The following is an 18508-nucleotide window of genomic DNA, read 5'->3' as shown; positions in this document are numbered from 1 at the left end:
GAGATTAGGAATGGCATAAGTGGTTAAAGGGACACTAAAGTAAAACATTTTTTTTTTTAAATAACAAACATGTCATAATTACCTCCATTGTGCGGCTCGTTTTGCACAGAGTGGCCCCGATCCACGTCTTCTGGGGTCCCTCGGCGGCTGTCATGACTTCCCCTCCGCAAGAGCTTTCCACCTTCATGTGAGCGTGCTGCGGGCGCACTCCTGTGATGCAGCGGCGGCCATAGCCGCCGACTGTATCACTCGGCCCTGGCGCGCCGCGTGATTGAATGTGATTGACAGCAGCGCCAGCCAATGGCTGCGCTGTTATCAATCCGTCCAACCTAGCCAATCAACGGCCAGGAACCGAAGAGGATGACGGGGACGAGCGCGAGACTTTCGAGCGGTGAGGTAAGTAAAACGGGGGGGTGCTGCTGTCGGATGTTTAGGTGAGACGTTACCTGGTTTATAAGCCCCTCCCCCCTGACTGACATCTCCTGGCCAAACACTGACGAAAGGGGGTGGGGATATAAGATGGTTCTAAGGTTCTCTTCCTTTCTCCTTGGGTACACATGCACTCTTAGCTGAGGAATGATTTTTTTAGACGGACAGATGGTGCATTGGCTGGCCATAGTCTTTCTAATTTTTATGGTAATTACTACATTTTAGATGTAGTGTATCAGTGGTGGCTGGTGCGCAATTTTTTGGGGGGACGCAAACAAACTGGAAAACTCTGGGGGAAAAAAAAGCGAACGCACAGCTTTGCGCCCGCTTCTCACATTTTCGGACATTTATTAGAGCCTATGGCTCTTATCCGGTGCTTACAAAAAAGCCCCCCCCCCCCCACTGCTGTAATTCAGGTGCCCGAAAAGGGGTTGGACACCTGAATAGGGGGTGTCAGCAGCGACCATAGATCTATTCATGCAATTGTAATGGTAATTAGAGCAGCGCCAGGAGAGGAGGAGGGGGGGTGCCCCTGTGCCCTTCATGGACGTGCCGCCGCTGTAGGGTGTGAACCTAATGGGGGGGGGGGGGGGCTATAAAATTACTTTTGGATATAAAAAATGCACTCCAAGTTTCTTTTGATGGAACAGATTGTTTGGTGCCATATTAAGACGGACATTCAGTGCCCCCTTCTAGGTTGCAGAAAAGCAGACCCCTTTGACTTGGAAGCTTTTTAAAAAATGGGATTGCCTTCGAAATGATGTTTCACTCACAGGTGGTGTCTAGTGGTGATTTGTAATCACACAATGAAATGAGTACTAATAATGGGCAGAACAAATATTAAGACTGAGAAGATTTCCTTTAGTTGAACTGAAGTGTGTCCATTCTAGAGCTGGTAGCAGTGAGGATATTCAGTATAATTTTAAAGAACTGTTTTTGTGGGTAGGGGGGGGGGGAGGAGTATGGACGGTATAAAAGTGGGAAGTATGTGCAGGTGAGGGAGAGGAGTGTGGAGGGTATGACAGTGAGCAGTATGTACAGGAGAGGAGTGTGGAGGGTATGACGGTGGGCACTATGTATAGGAGAGGAGTGTGGAGGGTATGACGGTGGGCACTATGTCCTGGAGAGGAGTGTGGAGAGTATGCCAGTGAGAAGTATATACAGTAGAGAAGTGTGGAGAGTATGACAGTGAGCAGTATCTACAGGAGAGAAGTGTATGACAGCGGGCACTATGTATAGGAGAGGAGTGTGGAGGGTATGACAGTGGGCACGATGTACAGGAGAGAAGTGTATGACAGCGGGCATTAAGTGCAGGAGAGGAGTGTGGAGGGTATGACAGTGAGTGGTATGTACGGGAGAGAAGTATGGAGAGTATGACAGTGGGCACTATGTATAGGAGAGAAGTGTGGAGGGTATGACAGTGGGTACTATGTACAGGAGAGAAGTGTATGACGGTGGGCATTAAGTACAGGAGAGAAGTGTGGAGGGTATGACAGTGAATGGTATGTACGGGAGAGAAGTGTGGAGAGTATGACAGTGGGCACTATGTATAGCAGATAAGTGTGGAGGGTATGACAGTGGGTACTATGTACAGGTTAGGAGGATGAAGGAATCTGGGAAGGAAAAATGTAAAGGTTTGTGGAAGGATGTTTAGGGACTGCGTAGTGGTTAAGCGGTACATGCATGGATTAAATTTACGCCAATTTAAAATTTAAAGCATTGCTTAGTATACACAAAAAATCGTGCTAACTTTAGTGTTTTTTTTGTTTGTTTGTTTGTTTTTTTAATGAATGAAAGTTTCTTTCCAAAAAAAATAAAACACGCTTGAAAAATTGCTGCGCAAATACTGTATAACATAAAAAGTTGCAAAGACCACCATTTTATTCCATAGGCTGTCTGCTAAAACAATATATATAATGTTTGAGGGTTCTGAGTAATTTTCTAGCAAAAAAAAAGTGAATTTTACATGTAGGAGAGAAGTGTCAATCGGCCTGGGTGGCAAGGGGTTAATTGCCATAAGTAATATACAAATAATTATTATAAGCCCTGTGAGCTCATCTCTCAGTCTGCTGCTGCAGAGAGTGTCAGTTTGTATTTACACTGGCCGCTCTTTATGTAGCTACTGACAGGCTGTGCAAGCATCCGCGTATCTCCGGAATCATAATTGATAGGAGCCCCATATTTTAACCAGTGGTGGGGTAGGTGTTCAACTAACTACCCCCCATATATGGGGTCTCTGTGACCCCCTAGTCGCCGAGCTACCACCCTCAAAGTCTTTTTTTGGGGGGCAGGGGGGGGGCAATGGTCCTATCTTGAGAAAGGGGCCTGGAGCTGCAGCTCCAATAGCCCCGATGTTAATCCGGCCCTGGGCAGATGAGCGATGGTGACCATAAAAGCTGCAGGCTGAGGACTGTTTAGTGTTTGCTGGTTGTCCCAGAATGAAAAGGATAATTCTGATATTATGGGCAGCCGGAGCTGTTTAACCCGCACTCGCTTTTTATAAGATCCACTGTGGATCTTTTTTTTGTTTTTTGTTTTTTTGTTCTGGATTTCCACTCGGGACGGCAGTGTCAGGTTTGCCCTTCTGGGACATGAAGCGGTGACACGTGTAATGAGGAGAGGTGTGAGAGGTGTGAACCTAATGGGGGGGGGGGGGGGCTATAAAATTACTTTTGGATATAAAAAATGCACTCCAAGTTTCTTTTGATGGAACAGATTGTTTGGTGCCATATTAAGACGTACATTCAGTGCCCCCTTCTAGGTTGCAGAAAAGCAGACCCCTTTGACTTGGAAGCTTTTTAAAAAATGGGATTGCCTTCGAAATGATGTTTCACTCACAGGTGGTGTCTAGTGGTGATTTGTAATCACACAATGAAATGAGTACTAATAATGGGCAGAACAAATATTAAGACTGAGAAGATTTCCTTTAGTTGAACTGAAGTGTGTCCATTCTAGAGCTGGTAGCAGTGAGGATATTCAGTATAATTTTAAAGAACTGTTTTTGTGGGTAGGGGGGGGGGAGGAGTATGGACGGTATAAAAGTGGGAAGTATGTGCAGGTGAGGGAGAGGAGTGTGGAGGGTATGACAGTGAGCAGTATGTACAGGAGAGGAGTGTGGAGGGTATGACAGTGAGCAGTATGTACAGGAGAGGAGTGTGGAGGGTATGACGGTGGGCACTATGTATAGGAGAGGAGTGTGGAGGGTATGACGGTGGGCACTATGTCCTGGAGAGGAGTGTGGAGAGTATGCCAGTGAGAAGTATATACAGTAGAGAAGTGTGGAGAGTATGACAGTGAGCAGTATCTACAGGAGAGAAGTGTATGACAGCGGGCACTATGTATAGGAGAGGAGTGTGGAGGGTATGACAGTGGGCACGATGTACAGGAGAGAAGTGTATGACAGCGGGCATTAAGTGCAGGAGAGGAGTGTGGAGGGTATGACAGTGAGTGGTATGTACGGGAGAGAAGTATGGAGAGTATGACAGTGGGCACTATGTATAGGAGAGAAGTGTGGAGGGTATGACAGTGGGTACTATGTACAGGAGAGAAGTGTATGACGGTGGGCATTAAGTACAGGAGAGAAGTGTGGAGGGTATGACAGTGAATGGTATGTACGGGAGAGAAGTGTGGAGAGTATGACAGTGGGCACTATGTATAGCAGATAAGTGTGGAGGGTATGACAGTGGGTACTATGTACAGGTTAGGAGGATGAAGGAATCTGGGAAGGAAAAATGTAAAGGTTTGTGGAAGGATGTTTAGGGACTGCGTAGTGGTTAAGCGGTACATGCATGGATTAAATTTACGCCAATTTAAAATTTAAAGCATTGCTTAGTATACACAAAAAATCGTGCTAACTTTAGTGTTTTTTTTGTTTGTTTGTTTGTTTTTTTAATGAATGAAAGTTTCTTTCCAAAAAAAATAAAACACGCTTGAAAAATTGCTGCGCAAATACTGTATAACATAAAAAGTTGCAAAGACCACCATTTTATTCCATAGGCTGTCTGCTAAAACAATATATATAATGTTTGAGGGTTCTGAGTAATTTTCTAGCAAAAAAAAAGTGAATTTTACATGTAGGAGAGAAGTGTCAATCGGCCTGGGTGGCAAGGGGTTAATTGCCATAAGTAATATACAAATAATTATTATAAGCCCTGTGAGCTCATCTCTCAGTCTGCTGCTGCAGAGAGTGTCAGTTTGTATTTACACTGGCCGCTCTTTATGTAGCTACTGACAGGCTGTGCAAGCATCCGCGTATCTCCGGAATCATAATTGATAGGAGCCCCATATTTTAACCAGTGGTGGGGTAGGTGTTCAACTAACTACCCCCCATATATGGGGTCTCTGTGACCCCCTAGTCGCCGAGCTACCACCCTCAAAGTCTTTTTTTGGGGGGCAGGGGGGGGGCAATGGTCCTATCTTGAGAAAGGGGCCTGGAGCTGCAGCTCCAATAGCCCCGATGTTAATCCGGCCCTGGGCAGATGAGCGATGGTGACCATAAAAGCTGCAGGCTGAGGACTGTTTAGTGTTTGCTGGTTGTCCCAGAATGAAAAGGATAATTCTGATATTATGGGCAGCCGGAGCTGTTTAACCCGCACTCGCTTTTTATAAGATCCACTGTGGATCTTTTTTTTGTTTTTTGTTTTTTTGTTCTGGATTTCCACTCGGGACGGCAGTGTCAGGTTTGCCCTTCTGGGACATGAAGCGGTGACACGTGTAATGAGGAGAGGTGGGAGGATCCTCCTCACTGTTTACACTAATTATATCTCCTTCCGTGTCGCTGGCACTGCGTTTTCTGCCTTGTGTGCCAGCGGATCATTGTGTGTTGTTTTTTTTTTTTTTTTTTTTTTGTGCCATAAAATGACCCTCTGACACGCACAGTGAAGATTACATATCGGATGGGACACCATGGAAGGAATATTGGCCAACGGTATGCAGACCCCCCCCTTCAAACTGAATTCAGGTGTCTCCGGGTGAAGTGTTCTGTTAATGCCCCAGTATACAAAGATATTTGAAATGGCAAGTGTGCTTTTCCAGTCTTGTGGTAAGTTTGGTGAAGAGCCTTTTCTGTTCCACCATGACTGTCCCCTGTGTGCAAAGCCATCTCCATATAGACACGGGGGTGGATTCAGGTAGGGGCGTGCAAAACTGCGGCGGCGTAATGTATGACATTTACGTTACGCCGCCGCAAGTTTTACGGGCAAGTGCTTGATTCACAAAGCACTTGCCTGTAAACTTGCGGCGGCGTAGCGTAAACGGGGCCTGCGTAAGCTCGCGTAATTCAAATGATCCCGTAGGGGGCCTGGATCATTTAAATTAGGCGCGTTCCCGCGCCGAACGTACTGCGCATGCGCCGTCCCTAAAATTTCCCGACGTGCATTGCGGTAAATAACGTCGCAAGGACGTCATTGGTTTCGACGCGAACGTAAATGGCGTCCAGCGCCATTCACGGACGACTTACGCAAACGACGTTAAATTTCCAAATCGCGACGCGGGAACGACGGCCATACTTAACATTGGCTGCGCCTCCTAATAGCAGGAGCAGCCTTACGCCGAAATCGACGTACGCAAACGACGTAAAACACAACCGCCGGGCGCGCGTACGTTTGTGAATCGGCGTAATAATGCAATTTGCATACTCTACGCTGACAACTACGGGAGCGCCACCTAGCGGCCAGCGTCAGAATGCACCCTAAGATACGACGGCGTAAGAGCCTTATGCCAGTCGTATCTTAGGCTACAGTCGGCGTATCTTGCTTTCTGAATACAGAAAGTAGATACACCGGCGCTACTTAGCAATTACGCGGCCTATCTATGGATACGCCGGCGTAATTGCTCTCTGAATCTACCCCACGGTGTGACCAGCTTGATGTGGAAGAACTCGAGTGTCCTGCACAGACCTCAACCCTACCGATCACCTTTGGGAGGAATTGAATTGTGTGCCGGGTCTTCTCATCCAACATCAGCACCTGACCTCACAAATTCCCACAGACACTCCACAATCTTGTGGGACGCTTTTCCAGGAGAGTAGACAGACGCTGGTATAGCTGCAAATGGGGGCTGACTCTATTTTCATTGCCATAGTATTAAAGTGGAATGTCCAAACTTATACAAGTGTTATAGTCCAATGTTCTTTCCGTAATGCCCCCTGTCATACACTCCTCTCCTGTACATACTGCCCACGGTCATACCCTCCACACTTCTCTCCTGTACATAGTGCCCACTGGCATACCCTCCACACTCCTCTCCTGTACATAGTGCCCACTGTCATACCCTCCACACTCCTCTCCTGTACATACTGCCCACGGTCATACCCTCCACACTTCTCTCCTGTACATAGTGCCCACTGGCATACCCTCCACACTCCTCTCCTGTACATAGTGCCCACTGTCATACCCTCCACACTCCTCTCCTGTACATACTGCCCACTGTCATATACCTACACTCCTCTCCAGGACATAGTGCCCACTGTCATACCCTCCACACTCCTCACCTGTACATACTGCCCACTGTCATACCCTCCACACTCCTCTCCTGTACATAGTGCCCACTGTCATACCCTCCACACTCCTCTCCTGTACATACTGCCCACTGTCATATCCTCCACACTCCTCTCCTGTACATACTACCCACTGTCATACCCTCCACACTCCTCTCCTGTACATAGTGCCCACTGTCATACCCTCCACACTCCTCTCCTGTACATACTGCCCACTGTCATACCCTCCACACTCCTCTCCTGTACATACTGCCCACTGTCATATACCTACACTCCTCTCCAGGACATAGTGCCCACTGTCATACCCTCCACACTCCTCACCTGTACATACTGCCCACTGTCATACCCTCCACACTCCTCTCCTGTACATACTGCCCACTGTCATACCCTCCACACTCCTCTCCTGTACATACTGCCCACTGTCATACCCTCTGCACTCCTCTCCTGTACATAGTGCCCACTGTCATACCCTCCACACTCCTCTCCTCTACATACTGCCCGCTGTCATACCCTCCACACTCCTCTACATACTGCCCACTGTCATACCCTCCACACTCCTCTCCTGTACATAGTGCCCACTGTCATACCCTCCACACTCCTCTCCTGTACATACTGCCCACTGTCATACCCTCCACACTCCTCTCCTCTACATACTGCCCGCTGTCATACCCTCCACACTCCTCTACATACTGCCCACTGTCATACCCTCCACACTCCTCTCCTGTACATACTGCCCACTGTCATATCCTCCACACTCCTCTCCTGTACATACTACCCACTGTCATACCCTCCACACTCCTCTCCTGTACATAGTGCCCACTGTCATACCCTCCACACTCCTCTCCTGTACATACTGCCCACTGTCATACCCTCCACACTCCTCTCCTGTACATACTGCCCACTGTCATACCCAATCATTAGGCAGAGAGCCAGAACGGCGATCTGCCTATGTAAACAAGGCAGATCGCCGTTCTGTCAGTACAGAATGCATGTATCCTGTGTTCCTGTTAAGCAGGAACACCGATCTATATCTTCCACTAGTAAAAGCACCTCACACAGTAAGAAAACGCTGGCTAGGCACACTGTCATATCCTCCACACTCCTCTCCTGTACATACTACCCACTGTCATACCCTCCACACTCCTCTCCTGTACATAGTGCCCACTGTCATACCCTCCACACTCCTCTCCTGTACATACTGCCCACTGTCATACCCTCCACACTCCTCTCCTGTACATACTGCCCACTGTCATATACCTACACTCCTCTCCAGGACATAGTGCCCACTGTCATACCCTCCACACTCCTCACCTGTACATACTGCCCACTGTCATACCCTCCACACTCCTCTCCTGTACATACTGCCCACTGTCATACCCTCCACACTCCTCTCCTGTACATACTGCCCACTGTCATACCCTCTGCACTCCTCTCCTGTACATACTGCCCACTGTCATACCCTCCACACTCCTCTCCTCTACATACTGCCCGCTGTCATACCCTCCACACTCCTCTACATACTGCCCACTGTCATACCCTCCACACTCCTCTCCTGTACATAGTGCCCACTGTCATACCCTCCACACTCCTCTCCTGTACATACTGCCCACTGTCATACCCTCCACACTCCTCTCCTCTACATACTGCCCGCTGTCATACCCTCCACACTCCTCTACATACTGCCCACTGTCATACCCTCCACACTCCTCTCCTGTACATACTGCCCACTGTCATATCCTCCACACTCCTCTCCTGTACATACTACCCACTGTCATACCCTCCACACTCCTCTCCTGTACATAGTGCCCACTGTCATACCCTCCACACTCCTCTCCTGTACATACTGCCCACTGTCATACCCTCCACACTCCTCTCCTGTACATACTACCCACTGTCATACCCTCCACACTCCTCTCCTGTACATAGTGCCCACTGTCATACCCTCCACACTCCTCTCCTGTACATACTGCCCACTGTCATACCCTCCACACTCCTCTCCTGTACATACTGCCCACTGTCATACCCAATCATTAGGCAGAGAGCCAGAACGGCGATCTGCCTATGTAAACAAGGCAGATCGCCGTTCTGTCAGTACAGAATGCATGTATCCTGTGTTCCTGTTAAGCAGGAACACCGATCTATATCTTCCACTAGTAAAAGCACCTCACACAGTAAGAAAACGCTGGCTAGGCACACAGTTAACCCTTTGATCGCCCCTGATAACCCCTTCCCAGCCAGTGATATACGTACCGTGACAGTGCATTTTTTTTTTTTTTTTTTTTAAGCAGTGATCACTGTATTGGTGTCACTAGTTTACACAAAGGTGTCAGAATGTCTGGCACAATATCGTAATCCCGATTATAAGTCGCTGATCGCCGCCATTACCAGTAAAAAATAAATATCCTACCCACACCTAACAACTGTATTTTAATTTCCTCCATCCGCTCATCCCCTCCACAGCTATTACCTTTTTTGTTTTATGTTGACCCTCCCTTCTAGATTGCAAGATTTAACGAGCCGGACCCTCTGATTCCTCCTGTATTGTATTGTAATTGTACTGTCAGTCCTCATGTCGTAAAGCGCTGCGTAATCTGTTGGCTCTATATAAATCCTGAATAATAATAATATAATAAACAATAAAATCCCATAGTATGTAGATGCTATGGGCCAGATTCACAGAAGAGATACGACGGTCGTATCTATGCGGCTGATTCGTAGGATCAGTTACGCATAGATAGCCCTAAGATCCGTCGGATCTTAGGCTGCAATTCTAGGCTGGCCGCTAGGTGGCGATTCCATTGCGGTCGGCATAGAATATGCAAATGACTAGTTACGGCGATTCACGAACGTACGCTTTACCCGTCGCTCTAACTTTCCGTCGTTTCTGTCGAGATACGCCGCGTAAAACTAAGGCTGCCCTCTAGGTGGACTAGCCAATGTTAAGTATGGCCGTCGTTGCCGCCTCGAAATTTGAAAAATCACGTCGTTTGCGTAAGTCGTCCATGAATGGCGCTGTACGCCATTTACGTTAACGTCTAAACCAATGACGTCCTTGCGACGTCATTTAGCGCAATGCACGTCGGGTAATTTGACGGACGGAGCATGCGCAGTACGTTCGGCGTGGTAACGCGCCTAATTTAAATGGTGCCCGCCCCATTTGAATTAGGCGGGCTTGCGCCGAGCGGATTTACGTTACACCGCCGCAAGTTTACAGGTAAGAGCTTTGTGAATCAGGCACTTACGCTGTAAACTTGCGGCGGTGTAACGTAAATGGGATACGTTACGCCGCCGCTGCGCAATGTAAATGTACCTGAATCTGGCCCCTTCAACTTTTGTGCAAACCTATCAATATACACATATTTGATAAAAAAAAACAAAAAAACTATTAGCTGGATTCAGAGACAGTTACACCGGCGTATCAGTAGATACACTGTCGTAACTCTGAATCTACACCGTCGTAAATTTAAGCGTATTCTGGAAACCAGATACGCTTATATTAGGCTAAGATACGAGCGGCGTAAGTCTCCTACGCCGTCGTATCTTAGGGTGCATATTTACGCTGGCCGCTAGGTGGCGCTTCCGTTGAGTTCGGTGTAGAATATGCAAATGACTAGATACGCCGATTCAGAAACGTACGTGCGCCCGGCGGATTTTTTTTTAGTCGTTTACATAAGGCTTTTTCCAGCGTAAAGTTACTCCTGCTATATGAGCCATAGCCAATGTTGAGTATGGACGTCGGGACAGCGTCGAATTTTGCATTGTTTGCGTAAGTCGTTCGTGAATAGGGCTGTACGTAAATTATGTTCACGTCGAAAGCATTGACTATTTGCGACGTGATTAGGAGCATGCGCACTGGGATACGTTCACGGACGGCGCATTTACGTGGGGTCATGTTTTATTTACATAAAACACACCCACCTCTTCACAATTTGAATTAGGCGCGCATACGCCGGCACATTTACGCTACGCCGCCGTAACTTAGGGCGCAGGTTCTTTGTGAATACAGAACCTGCCTCACTAAGTTACGGCGGCGCAGCGTATCTGAGATACGCTATGCCCGCACAAAGTTACGGCGGGCTTTCTGAATCTATCCCTTATTTGATAAAAATAAAAAATAAATACAATTTGTAGCAGAATCCATATTGGCATACATTTTTTTTTTTTTTTTTTTTCATTTTATTTATCCTTTTTCTTTTTTTTTGGATATGTTTTATAGCAGAAAGTAAAAACAAATGTTTTCACAATTGTCAGTCTTTTTGGGATTGGGATTTTTTTTTTTTATACCAAAAATCTGTAGTAGAATACATATTGGCCTAAATCAATGAATCATTTTTTTTATAGCAGAAAGTAAAAAATGATTTGTGTTTTTTTTTTTTTTTTTTTTCTGCGCTATAAACAAAAAAAAATTAGAAAGTGATCAAATACCACCAAAAGAAAGCTCTATTTCTGGGAAAAAAATACATAAATTGTATTTGGCTACAGTGTCGCACAACCGCTCAATTGTCAGTTAAAGTAACGCAGTGCCGTATCGCAAAAAAAAAGGCCTGGTTATTAAGGGGGGGGGGGGGGGGGACATCTTCCGGAGGTCAAGTGGTTAATGGAGTTTGGTTTTGGCCCCTGAACTTTAGTGACGTTCCTTGAACCCGCCTCCTCCTGATCCCGGAACATTGGACTCGTCTCTGTGTAGACCTTGGTGACTTCTCCGGGGTTTCCACGATCCTTCTAAAACCTGTGAAAGTGTTCGGTGACCCCTGATCTCCACCAATCAGCGACCCCCCCCCCCATTGTTTCTATAAATAGCACCACCCTCATTGTTACCCGCGCTAATCCTGGCGATTGTAGAGAGTTAGGCGTTGTCATCGCCTCGCGTTCCCTCTTCTGCTTTCGGTTACGGATCTCTCCATAGAGTCCTTGGTTTTGTTTGCCGCGGCCGCACACGGTGGCTGTTATTTCATATCGACCCATAAAACATTCAGGACGGGGGGGGGGGGGGGGCGCGGTGATGACGGTCGCCTTGTGTTTTGCACACAGATAAGGCGCACACAAAGGCCGGAGACGTGACTCATCTCTGCCCAGAAGCCGTCTGAAGCTTTTCATCTCCGGGGCCCTTTGTGTGGCAGAATGGCGTACGCGGGGGATGCTTTGTCCTCCATCAATGCCACCGTCCTACAAAGGACAACAATATATCCCCCCCCCCCCCCCCCATCAATAGAGCAAGAGTCTTCGCCGTGATAAACGCACTTTTTCACTTGATGGATCTCGGCCATAAATGGTCCTGATCCTCGCCACCTTCATCATTATCCTGACACTTCACACTCCCTGAGCGCTGCGACTTCACACCCGTCCCGATTTGGGACCATTGGAAAGAACTTTGCACTGCTTACTGTATCCAACCCAAACTTTTTTGGTTTAAAAAAAATAAAAAAAAATCTGTAGTAGTATAATATTTATTGGCCTAAATTTAATGAAGAAATTTGATTTTAACTTTTTTTTTTTTCTATTGGTTGTGTTTTATAGCGGAAATTAAAAAAAAAGATTTATTTTCAAAATTGGTCTTCCTTCTCTATAAAAAAAAAAAAAGGAAGACCAATTTTGAAAAAAAAACATTTTTTTTTTACTTTCCGCTATAAAACACAACCAATAGAAAAAATCCTATTTCTTCATTAACCACTTAAGGACCGGACCAATATGCTGTTAAATGACCCAAAGGGTTTTTACAATTCGGCACTGCGTCGCTTTAACTGACAATTGCGCGGTCGTGCGACGTGGCTCCCAAACAAAATTGGCGTCCTTTTTTCCCCACAAATAGAGCTTTCTTTTGGTGGTATTTGATCACCTCTGCGGTTTTTATTTTTTGCGCTATAAACAAAAATAGAGCGACAATTTTGAAAAAAAATTCAATATTTTTTACTTTTTGCTATAATAAATATCCCCCAAAAATATATATAGAAAAACATTTTTTTTCCTCAGTTTAGGCCGATACGTATTATTCTACCTATTTTTGGTAAAAAAAATCGCAATAAGCGTTTATCGGTTGGTTTGCGCAAAATTTATAGCGTTTACACAATAGGGGATATTTTTATTGCATTTTTATAAAAAAAAACATTTTTACTACTAATGGCGGCGATCAGCGATTTTTTTTTTTTTCCGTGACTGCGACATTATGGCGGACACTTCGGACAATTTTGACACATTTTTGGGACCATTGTTATTTTCACAGCAAAAAATGCATTTAAATTGCATTGTTTATTGTGAAAATGACAGTTGCAGTTTGGGAGTTAACCACAGGGGGCGCTGTAGGAGTTAGGGATCACTGTGTATGTGTTTACTAGTGTAGGGGGGTGTGGCTGTAGGTCTGACATCATCGATTGTGTCTCCCTATAAAAGGGATCACTCGATCGATGCAGCCGCCACAGTGAAGCACGGGGAAGCTGTGTTTACATACGGCTCTCCCCGTTCTTCAGCTCTGGGGACCGATCGCGACGAAGCGGCTATAAACAAATAGCCGCGCCGTCGTCCCGGATCGCTCCGGAAGCCACGGGAACCGCCGCATGTACAGGGGGGGGGTCCCGATCGGACCCCCGACCCACGTCTAGGCAGGGACGTACATGTACGTGATTGTGCCTGTCCGTGCCATTCTGCCGACGTAAATGTACATGCGGTGGTCCGGAAGTGGTTAAATTTAGGCCAATAAATATTCTACTACAGCTTTTTTTTTTTTTTTTTTTTTTTATATAGTGCAACAAAATTAAAATCGCAGAGGTGATCAAATACCACCAAAAGAAAGCTCTATTTGTGAAAATAAATAAATAAAGACGTCAATTTTATTTGGGTGTCACACTTTTAACCCCTTCAGCTCTGGAAGATTTACAGGGAGATCAGTGCTTGTAACTCCCCCACAACTGATCACCCCTGAGGCGGCCCTAGGGTGACCACCAAGGGCGGACTGACCATTGGCACTCTCGGGCACTGCCTATCAGGGTTGCCAGGCTCAATAAAACCAAGAACAGTGGGGCAGATCCTCAAAGAAATGACGCCGGCGTATCTGTTGATACGCCGTGTAATTTCAAATTTTGCGCGTCGTATCTTTGTTGTGGTATTCACCAAACAAGATACGACGGCATCTGGGTTAGATCTGACAGGCGTACGCCTTAGCACGCCGTCGGATCTAAGATGCAATTTTCCGGCGTCCGCTGGGTGGCGTTCCCGTCGTAATCCGCTTCGAGTATGCAAATTAGCTTTTTCCGCCGATCCACGAGCGTCTGTCGCATTTTTTTACGTCGTTTCCGTTCCGCTTTTTCCGGCGTATAGTTAAAGCTGCTATCTGGTGGCGTACTCAATGTTAAGTATGGCCGTCGTTCCCGCGTATAATTTTAAAAATTTTACGTCGTTTGCGTAAGTCGTCCGTTTATGGGGCTGGACGCCATTTACGTTCACGACGAAAACAATGACGTCCTTGCGACGTCATTTGGAGCAATGCACCCTGGGAGTTTTGACGGACGGGGCATGCGCAGTTCGTTCGTTGCGGGGACGCGCTTCATTTAAATGAAACACGCCCCCTACTCGCCGCATTTGAATTCCGCGCCCTTACGCCGCGAGAGATGCACTACGCCGCAGTAACTTACGGCGCAAATTCTTTCAGGATTCAAAGATTTGCTAAGTAAGTTACAGTGGCGTAGCGTATCTCACATACGCTGCGCCCACGCAAATGTATGTGGATCTGCCCCAGTATCTAAAATTGTTTTTTTGTTTTTGTTTTTTACATCTGTCCCTGATATGTCCAAAACTGACATGCTTTTGATGTGAAAATCCTGAGATTTTAGCTGCCCTGCCTATGCAATGCCTCCAGGTGTGGTGGCCATCTGTAAGCCCGGGGGCCCCATGAGTTGTCAGTCCTCCGCTGGTGTCCACATTTCCAAACTACCATTCAGGGACAGTGCATACTAGCTCATTATGGCTTTTCCTTTACAGGTGTAAATTTTTTTTAAAATAAATAACAGGGTATACAACCGCTTTAAAGTGAATGTAAACCCCTCTCATCCTTTCTAATCTCCTGCCATAGTACTGATCTATAAGGATATAGATGCCTCCTGCATGTATCCTTACCTGTCAAATGTCTCCCCTCCGTCTGTTATAAGAACTGAAAAACTGCAGATTCTGTGGGTGGGTCTGTTGTCTGGAGCTCTGTGGGTGGAGTCGTTATATTAGTAGACTCCCCACCCTCCTCTACACTCCCCTTGTCAACATGCATTTTTTCCTGCGTATTCCTTACACTAAATTCTGCTATGATCACTAACATCCAGTCAAAATCCAGAAAAGTAACCACATGACTTCAGAAAAGGAGTGGGGTTGGGAAATAAAAAAGAATGCCTGTCTCCAGGCTAGTGCATGAGATATGTAAATAACGTGTCACTCACAGCAAGGGGGGCGGAACGGACTAAGCTTTTTCCCTCCGTTTTATTTCACTGAACAATAAAAGAGGATTGCTCAGAGCTGGATTAACTCTGTGTGGCAAGACTGGGCACAGATGATAGGAAATCGTATACTCTACATTGTGACATCAAAAAATTAAAACATTTTTTTCGGGTTTACATCCACTTTAAGCCTCGTACACATGACCGGTTTTCTTGGCAGGAAAACTGCAGGAGAGCGTTTGGCGGGGGAATCCCGGCCGTGTGTACGCTCCCTAGCAGTTTTCCCATCAGGAAAACAAACGGGAATCCCGACGGGAAAATAGATAAACCTGCTCTCTATTTTCTCGTCGGGTTTCCGGCAGAGTGTTTCCTGCCGAGAAAACCGGTCATCTGTATGGGTGAAAAACCGTGCATGCTCGATAACACTTTGACACATGCGCGGTAGCATACAAGGTTAGTGTGGGGTGCAGCAAGATGGCGGCGACGGCATTGAATGTGACGGGACACTGGCTCGTTGTAGTTGATGATGTCACTGGCCCAGATTCAAGAAGCAATTGCGTCTGCGTAACCATAGTTGCTTACTTGCGCCGGCGTTTCGAATGCTCCTGATTCAGGAACCTCGATACGCCGACTGCAGCCTAAGATATGACTGGCATAAGGCTCTTATGCCGTCGTATCGTAGGCTGCATTCTTACGATGGCCGCTAGGGGGCGTTTCCGTAGTGGTCAGCGTAGAGTATGCAAATTGCATACTAACACAGATTCACTACCCTACGCGAGCCCTGCGTACACAGTTTACGTCGTTTGCGTACGTCGGATTTCGCGTAAGGCTGCTGCTGCTAATAGCAGGGGCAGCCAATGCTACGTTTACCCGTCGTTCCCGCGTCGCGAAGTTTAAATTTTACGTCGTTTGCGTAAGTGAATCGTGAATGGCGCTGGACGCCATTCACGTTCACTTTGAAGCAAATGACGTCCTTGCGACGTCATTTGCCGCAATGCACGTCGGGAAAGTTTCCCGACGGAGCATGCGCACTACGTACGGCGCGGGAACGCGCCTAATTTAAATGATCCACGCCCCCTACGGGATCATTTAAATTACGCGCCCTTACGCCGGGCATTTTTGAGAAGCGCCCACGCAAATTACGTGGCTACTGCTTCGTGAATGAAGGGTAGCGCAAATAATTTGCAGAGGCGCAGGGCAAAAACGGGACGCTGCGCCTCCGTAAGAAGTGCGCAGCGGTACCTGAATCTGCCCCACTGTGTTCTTGCCATTCATAAGAACGGCGGGATTTTGTGTGGCCGTCTGTATACACGGCTTTTCAAGTCAAGCTTGCCAGGAATCTCGTCGGGAATACCAACGTTTTTTTTCCCCTGACGGGATTCCCGGTCGTGTGCGCAGGGCTTTAGTCCTTGGTGTGGATATCACAGTTTGTATTGTGTCCTTACAGGGCGACCACAAACCACAAAGTGAAGGAGACGGTGGCCCTGGAGCTCAGCTACGTCAACTCCAACCTGCAGCTTTTAAAAGAAGAGCTGGAAGAGTTAAACAGCTGCGTGGATGTCTACCAGAATGAAAGGTAACCCCACCGCGTGTCGTCCTGGCTGCCGTCCTCCATCCTCCAGTGCAGGGAGGAAGGACGATGTCGGTGCCGAGCTTGTCCATCATTGTAACAAAGCTCTCCAATGTCTGATCATCTCTTTGGTATTGATTCCTCTGCCTAGAAAAGGTGGAGAGACGTCTGACTGGTGAGCTTGTTTTTTGGCCACTTCAATACCGGGCACTTTCACCCCCTTCCTGCCCAGGCCAATTTTCAGCGCTGTCACACTTTGAATGACAATTGCGAGGTCATGCTACGCTTTACCCAAATTAAATCTTTATCATTTTTTTCACACAAATAGAGCTTTGCTTTTGTGGTATTTAATCACTTAACCACTTAAGGACCACCCCATGTACATGTACGTCCACAATATGGCACGTACAGGCACATGGGCGTATAGGTACGTCCTCGCCTATTAGCGGGTGGGGGGTCCGATCGGGACCCCCCCCGCTACATGCGGAGGTCGGGTCCGCTCGGGGAGCGATCCGGGACCACGGCGCGGCTATTTGTTTATAGCCGCTCCGTCGCGATCGCTCCCCGGAGCTGAAGAACGAGGAGAGCCGTGTGTAAACACGGCTTCCCCGTCCTTCACTATGGCGGCGCATCGATCGCGTCATTCCCTTTATAGGGAAGACACGATCGATGACGTCATTCCTACAGCCACACCCCCAAACAGTTGTAAACACACACTAGGTGAACACTAACTCCTACAGCGCCACCTGTGGTTAACTCCCAAACTGCAACTGTCATTTTCACAATAAAGAATGCAATTTAAATGCATTTTTTGCTGTGAAAATGACAATGGTCCCAAAAATGTGTCAAAATTGTCCGAAGTGTCCGCCATAATGTCGCAGTCACGAAAAAAATTGCTGATCGCCGCCATTAGTAGTAAAAAAAAAAAAAAAAAAATAAAAATGCAATAAAACTATCCCCTATTTTGTAAACACTATAAATTTTGCGCAAACCAATCGATAAACGCTTATTGCGATTTTTTTTACTAAAAATAGGTAGAAGAATACGTATCGGCCTAAACTGAGGAAAAAAAATGTTTTTATATATGTTTTTGGGGGATATTTATTACAGCAAAAAGTAAAAAATATTGCTTTTTTTTCAAAATTGTCGCTCTATTTTTGTTTATAGCGCAAAAACTAAAAACCGCAGATGTGATCAAATACCACCAAAAGAAAGCTCTATTTGTGGGGAAAAAAGGACGCCAATTTTGTTTGGGAGCCACGTCGCACGACCGCGCAATTGTCTGTTAAAGCGACGCAGTCCCGAACTGTAAAAACACCTTGGGTCTTTAGGCTGCATATTGGTCCGGGGCTTAAGTGGTTAAGGACGCCTCCTGCACATTTACGTCGGCAGAATGGCACGGCTGGGCACAGGTACGTGCTGTGCTATTGTCCAGCCGTGGGGCGCGCGCCCGCTACCCGGTCCGAAGCTCGGGGACCGCAAAAACGATCGCCGCTGGAGTCCCGCGATCGGTCCCCAGAGCTGAAGAACGGTGAGAGCCTTGTGTAAACACAGCTTCCCCGTTCTTCACTGTGGCGGCGCATCGATCATGTGATCTTT

The 18508-nt window shown here is 46.9% G+C and overlaps 1 protein-coding gene across 1 annotated transcript in view; it reads left to right on the top strand.

Annotated features, from left to right (window-relative positions):
* The window catches only part of RHPN1 (rhophilin Rho GTPase binding protein 1), a 78874-nt gene that overhangs the window by 22819 nt on the left and 37547 nt on the right, over positions 1-18508 (top strand). The window contains exon 4 of the mRNA XM_040352128.1: positions 16787-16915. Within this exon, the coding sequence (XP_040208062.1) occupies positions 16787-16915 (129 nt within the window). The remainder of the gene's footprint in view (positions 1-16786; positions 16916-18508) is intronic.

This window comes from Rana temporaria, chromosome 5 (genome assembly GCF_905171775.1).
Source record: "Rana temporaria chromosome 5, aRanTem1.1, whole genome shotgun sequence".
In the NCBI taxonomy this organism is placed as follows: domain Eukaryota; kingdom Metazoa; phylum Chordata; class Amphibia; order Anura; family Ranidae; genus Rana; species Rana temporaria.
This window is presented reverse-complemented; position numbering and strand designations above follow the sequence as displayed.